Source organism: Brassica rapa, chromosome A06 (assembly GCF_000309985.2).
Source record: "Brassica rapa cultivar Chiifu-401-42 chromosome A06, CAAS_Brap_v3.01, whole genome shotgun sequence".
NCBI lineage: Eukaryota > Viridiplantae > Streptophyta > Magnoliopsida > Brassicales > Brassicaceae > Brassica > Brassica rapa.
The window spans coordinates 7,927,414-7,933,413 of NC_024800.2; the positions used below are offsets into that span (position 1 = coordinate 7,927,414).

The 6,000-nt window shown below is 40.4% G+C and overlaps 1 protein-coding gene across 1 annotated transcript; it reads right to left on the reverse strand.

Annotated features, from left to right (window-relative positions):
- Positions 1–3,982: 3,982 nt before the first annotated feature.
- LOC103872726 (probable galacturonosyltransferase-like 1) lies at positions 3,983–5,459 on the reverse strand. The gene has a single exon (XM_009151157.3). The coding sequence runs from the start codon at positions 5,224–5,226 to the stop codon at positions 4,168–4,170; it is 1,059 nt and encodes a 352-aa protein (XP_009149405.1). The 5' UTR covers positions 5,227–5,459; the 3' UTR covers positions 3,983–4,167.
- Between the last annotated feature and the right edge of the window lie 541 nt (positions 5,460–6,000).

Genomic DNA, 6,000 nt, shown 5'->3' on the forward strand with positions numbered 1-6,000 from the left:
GCTACAAGCAACGCTGCTTTTTCAACTTCCCCGTGTTCTTCTGCTTGCCTCATTCTTTCTTTACGAGCTTCCCTTTCCGTAGGGTCGGCGCTGGAGGTGTATTGTAACATTGCATCACGAACTTCCCCTCTGGCCCTTTGGATGGCTTCCTCATGAAGTGAAGGAGGGACTTCTAGTAAGGGAGACCCCTTTTCGCAATGTATACCTTGGTTTCTTGTAGAGCTAGCTTCAACATCAGCCTGTCCTGTTACTTTCCTTGGGATTTCTCTGTAGTAACTCTTGGCTTGCGAGTTAGAGTTGGACCTTTGAGATCCTGAATCACGTTGAGTGCGGTAATGTTCCTCCCTCCGGGGGTGATCTCTGGGCTGATAAGAGCGTCTTAGAGATTCTCTCTCTTGCCAGTTTCTTGGTTGTGCTTTGTAAGCTCTTCTAACCGGTGGTTCTTTTGGATATCTTGGCGGTCTTCTTTCCTGGAATTCCGATCTATTAGAGGCAGAATATTGGAAGGTAGCATTTCTATGCTCCTTGTACGAGTTTTCCTGGTTCTCTTTCACCGAGGGATAAGAGAATTGTTTACTGTCTTCCGCTTCCGAGGAAATCTTAAGGGCTTTCTGTTTGGCCTTTTCTTCCAAGCAATCTTTCACCTCATGGTCTAAACGGAGACAGGTGGAGCAATGCTTCTCCAGCTTTTCATACACTAATGTAGCAATGATTTCTTCACCATTTGAGTACTCAATAACGGTAGATTTAATCAATGGGAGAAGACCATTGACATGCGCTCGCATCTTCATAGCTAGGGGAGTGATATCAGCTTTTTCGAACTTTCCTATATCATCTCCGATGCTTCTCAGTATCTCCTCTGACCAGAGATGAATAGGTACTCCCTGTACCTTTATCCAAAAAGGGATTTCTGATGGGAAGCTTTTTGACAGAGTAGGTTCCCATCTCTGGACTATAACCATCCATCTGGCATAGTGGTAAGGTCGCTTGTCTAGGACGTTTTGCAGGTCTTGTTCACGCTCAAACTGAAACTGAAACATTCCATTCCCCAGATCTGCGCCTACTGGCCTTACATCTGACTTCCAAAGCTCTGTGAAGAAAGATAGCAGAGGCCACATTCTTTGAACCGAGGGATTTGTGATTCTTCCAATCAAGGTAAGCGAGCATTTGTTTATAAGTTCAATGTTCTCTGGCAGTTCAGCTCGAACTCGGGCTGTGCGCGGTGCCTGATGCTCGACCGAGCATATTTGTTTCCCTTTCTCTGCAGCTGAAATTCTTCTGTGCATGTTGGGTCGTCTTTTTAAGGGAAACTTGACAGAGTGTAGCGGTCAAAGATTTCAGCCTCTGGATCTGTAACTTATAGTAATCTTCACGGGAGGTTTTGACAGTAAGTAGGACAGGAACCCCTGTATCATAAACTCTAGAAAGGACTCGTCTCCGAGAACTTAGATGTTGCTTAGGACAGGAACCCCTGTATCATAAACTTCAGCCATAGGTAGAACGAGCGTCGTAAGGAGAGAGCTCATTACGTTAATTCCAATCTTTCCTCAGGTGTACAAACGCAAAACGGACGGTGTGACGTCCGGCGCCGGCGGTCCCTCCGACCACGGGTCGGGGGAAGAACCCGGTGGGTAAAGAGCTGAGGCTGGTGGAAGACCGATAGATAATACTCTAATAGGGAATAATTTGAAAACGCCGCTGAAAACACAGAGGAATCAAGCCATATTCAGGTAAAATCCGGCGGTTAAAAGGTTAGACGTTGACTCTTCGTAAACGCAAGGACCTTTCTCGAAAAGCTCGTCTGGGAGAGAAAAAATACACAAAGCAGCTCAACTTTTTGAAAGACTGGAGCTTGTAACCGGATTATCATACTTACAAGATTGCAACCAGTTTGTTTCGGCTTTGAGGCTTGTGCAAATCAAGGAATCTAGATCATGCTCAGAGGCTTTTACGTAAGCTTCCATATAAAAGGCATTAACTCCCAATGCTATTTACCTATAACACATTGATTTATGGAGTGATCAAAGGTGGTCATTTGGCTGAAGCCATGCGTTTAAAAGACAAGATGGTTGCAACAAGCTTAGTTACAGGTCTTTGGATATGAAACTGTTTCATCGCACAAGTCTTTTGGCTGTAACAAAGCTAAAGAACCGACCGTTGTTACTTTTAATTGTCGGAGTTAGATAATGGCCAAACGATTGGATGTGTGAGTCACTGGGGTTATTAATATGATGATCAACAGATCAAACGAGTAAGCTCTCTATATCAGATTGTTGGTCAGATACGATATTGTAATGTTTTGATGTTTGAAAAATGTAATAAATGTGATTTGTTAAGAATTAAGTTGCTTCGGATCAACTCAAGCTACTGCGATTAAAATTGACGGGCTACCTCTTTTGTTTTTCCCTTTCGTGGATGTCAACAAACCTACTTTCGATTTGTGTTTCTTATCTACCAAACCAGACATCTTATCCCGGTCTGGTTTGATATGATTTTAAATGGTACTGTTTGAGACACCGTGGATCCATTGTCAATACTCAATACCATTGTCACGTGTTGCTTATAATAAAAGCTCAGAAGTCACTCAACTTGATATTTTTGACTCTAGTCAAATAACTTTCCACTCGCTAGACTTTTTATGTAAAAACCTCTTTATGATAATTTAACACCGGAAGATAAGACCATGATTAATCCAGAGTTCTTAAGTTAAAAAAATATTTTTTAATTTTTAACTAAAAGAGTTGAGAATCGATTTTTAAAGTTTTTATTTAAGAACTGGTTTTTAAAGTTTTTATTTAAAAACCGATTCTTAATTTTTTAATTAAAAATTAAAAAATAGTTTCTTAATTTCTGTTAAAAACTTCATCCTAAAAACTTTGAATTAGTCATGTTCTAAGTAATTTCAAAAATGTTACGAGGAAATGTATCAGTTAGTTATTGTTCTTTTTTGCTTAAGAAAGAAAAATGATGAAAGTATAGGCCTCAAAGGTCAAACTGTACAGTTGATGTCATGGGACTTTGCTCGTGTTTTTTCCTCTCTCGCTCGTACCACCGACACTCTGTTTCCAATTATTTCTAATAAAGTAAGCCAATTATTAAACTTTATTTAATTTACTAAACCATTTGATTTTAAACATTATGGATCTGCATTATAGCCCCTCGTTACTTCATTAAAACGAGCACGTCCGGGGTTGCGAATTACTTTTTTTCTTTTTTTTTAAATTACTTGTAGCAATCTGTTTTCTTCAAGAACGTTTCTTTCGTCAAATATTTAGTTGTTGTTTCTAGTACTATTCACTATCCATGCATAAACAATCTCGTATGAATATACCTGGAAAGGAGCTTTTACTATGGTTTGGTTTTCATTTTTTATTTCTTCATATTTTCTTCTTATTCTTCTTTTGGTTTTGTATGATTTTGTATTTTCGTATGAGAAAATGGAATTGCAAACTTAATACACGTGTGTTTGTTTTGAAGACGGTTAATAGAACTTCGAAATTAGGCAACACATGTGCCCCTCAACCTATGAAATATCTACACATAGAATCGGTCCATGGAACATCATGTACCTTCTTCATTTTACAATAATAGATTCTCCTATAGTTGGAATAACTGCGAATTCTGTCTCTTGAATACCTTTTGTTCCATTTACTCCTATATTCCCCATATCACATATGCAAACGCAAACGCATCCTTTATTCCTTTTGCGTCTAATAAACACTCAATAATTATTCAGTCATTCCCAATTGAGGAAAATGACAATGGGAAAAATGTAAAAGTGCTTCTTTTTATCAACATTATGTCGTTTAAACATAGGCAATCATGTATCGATAACACTAATAAAAACCATTAATCTACTTGCCCTAAAAATCATTTGTTGGTCATGAATTTCGAAACGCAATCGCTCAAAAAACTTCATTTGTTCTATACTTATTTTGCCCTCATTTGAATATCAAACGCAAACATAGCGTTTTGCCGCCTCTAAACAACCGCCTCCGTTTTATTGTTAGTTTCTACATACTCCGATCAAAACAACGAACAAATGCAAAACGCTTTTTGTTTGTCACAATTTATGAATAGATTTACATGGAAAACCAAAAATCACGTATATATTTTGAATGTATGTATGTTACGTATGTACCGGTAAAATAAGTAAACCGAACTTGGTCAAGAATCCAAAGCAAACGGTGTTTGAAGTAGATCGTACGGAGACCAAAGCGCGTCTAACGGACAAGGCCGACCAGCGTCGAGTCTAGCCCATGGCTTACCTTTCCCACTCCAATGCAACAGACTCACCGGACCAGGATGCAAGTCTCGGCACAGTCCCCTGAAGTTATCTCCTCCCAAACCGTGCTGGTTCCACCGATGATTAACCGGTTTAATCAAACCGGCGAAAACCAGCAAAAACGGCGGTAACGAACCGAGCTCGTAAATTCTCATTCGCTTTTGCATCGCCATCCAATCCTCGATGCGTGCGGTGTACTCACCTTCCCGCCACCGCGAGAGATCGATCACCATCACTCCGGTGTTGAAGTAGCAGGCCTTGCGATCGGCGAACGTTAAGGAGAGAGTCGGGTTTGACCAGAAGGCTGAGGTGAAGTAGGAGGTGAAGTTTGCGTTGCAGTACTCCGGCGCGGCGAGGACGGTGTCTCGGCCGAGATCTGTGGCGGCGAGTTTGGCGATATCGTCGACGAGGATTAGATCGGAGTCTAGGTACACGACGCGGCGGACGCACGGCGGGAGGAGATCGGCGAGGTAGCTCCGGGCGTAGTTTAAGGGACAGTCTAAGGCGGAGCGGATGGAGGAGGAGATCAGACGGGAGACGGAGGAGACGTTGAAGACGTAGACTTTGAACTCGAGGTAAGGGAAAGAGGCGGAGACGGTGGAGCGTAGAGACGACGCGTCGGCGGAAGCGGAGGCTACGAAGTGGAAGACGATGTTTTCCGGGCAAGAGGAGTGTTGGAGGACGGAGAGGACGGCGGCGACTGAGCCGCGAATGTAGGCGGCGTCGAGTGTCATGGCCACGTGGACAGCTCGACGAGAGCAGAATATTGGCTTCGCCGACACGTCATCGTCATCATCTCCGGGATCGATTATGGGGCAATCAGCTGAATTGTAAAACTGTGGGGCTTCTTTGAATTTTTGGATAATTTGAGAGGCGGAAATGGGATTAGAAAAAACAGTGAAGAGAAGCGAGAGGAGAATGAGAAGAAGATGTTGGGACATGTTTTTTCTCAGACTCTCACGGTATTGGAAGGCTTCTCTCAACTGAGAAGAGCTGTCTCTCAGACTTTGATCATGTGTGTGTGTCTGAGAGAGATATAAAAAGGGTTTTGCTTAGATTTTAGGTTTCTATATATTGATTAGATTCCAAGCCCTTTTCATAATTTTATATTACTTCTTTCATGAACATGATTAGCAACTTAAATGATAATAGCTCCTGAAACCAGTAATATTGTGTCAGTGAAAAATTATTTTCTGGTCAAATACCATTTACTGAGTTTTAGAACTTGGGACTTTTAATGTTTTCTTATATTATTTTAATTAAAGAAATGTGGGAATCTATTACTTCCACATGTTAACCGAAAATCATTGTAGATTGCACATTATAGGCTGATGTTATATTAATTGGTGATTAAGTTGTTTAGTAGTAAGGTTCCAGTAGTCTTTGTAATTTTGTTTTATGTTGTTTCCTACACAATGCAAAGAAAGACATGGAAATATATGACATTGATATGTACTTATAAAAATCAAATTCACACACGTAATATACATATGTTTGTCTGCATGCAATACAAACAAATAGTCTTTTGGAATTCGAATTTTGCGGATACATGTCTCGATGATTTATATAAAAAAATGTGTGGCTGGTACTAGTACTTGCTATACGATTCAAAATGCACAAGAATATGGGGACTATGAAAACGTGATGAAATTTATGTGTTTGAGAATAATTTAACAATAAAAAAATCTAAAAATAATATACATACATGACTTGGT

Coding starts and splice junctions, on each gene's coding strand:
- LOC103872726 (XM_009151157.3), bottom strand. CDS start 5,226: ATGTCCCAACATCTTCTTCTCATTCTCCTCTCGCTTCTCTTCACTGTT.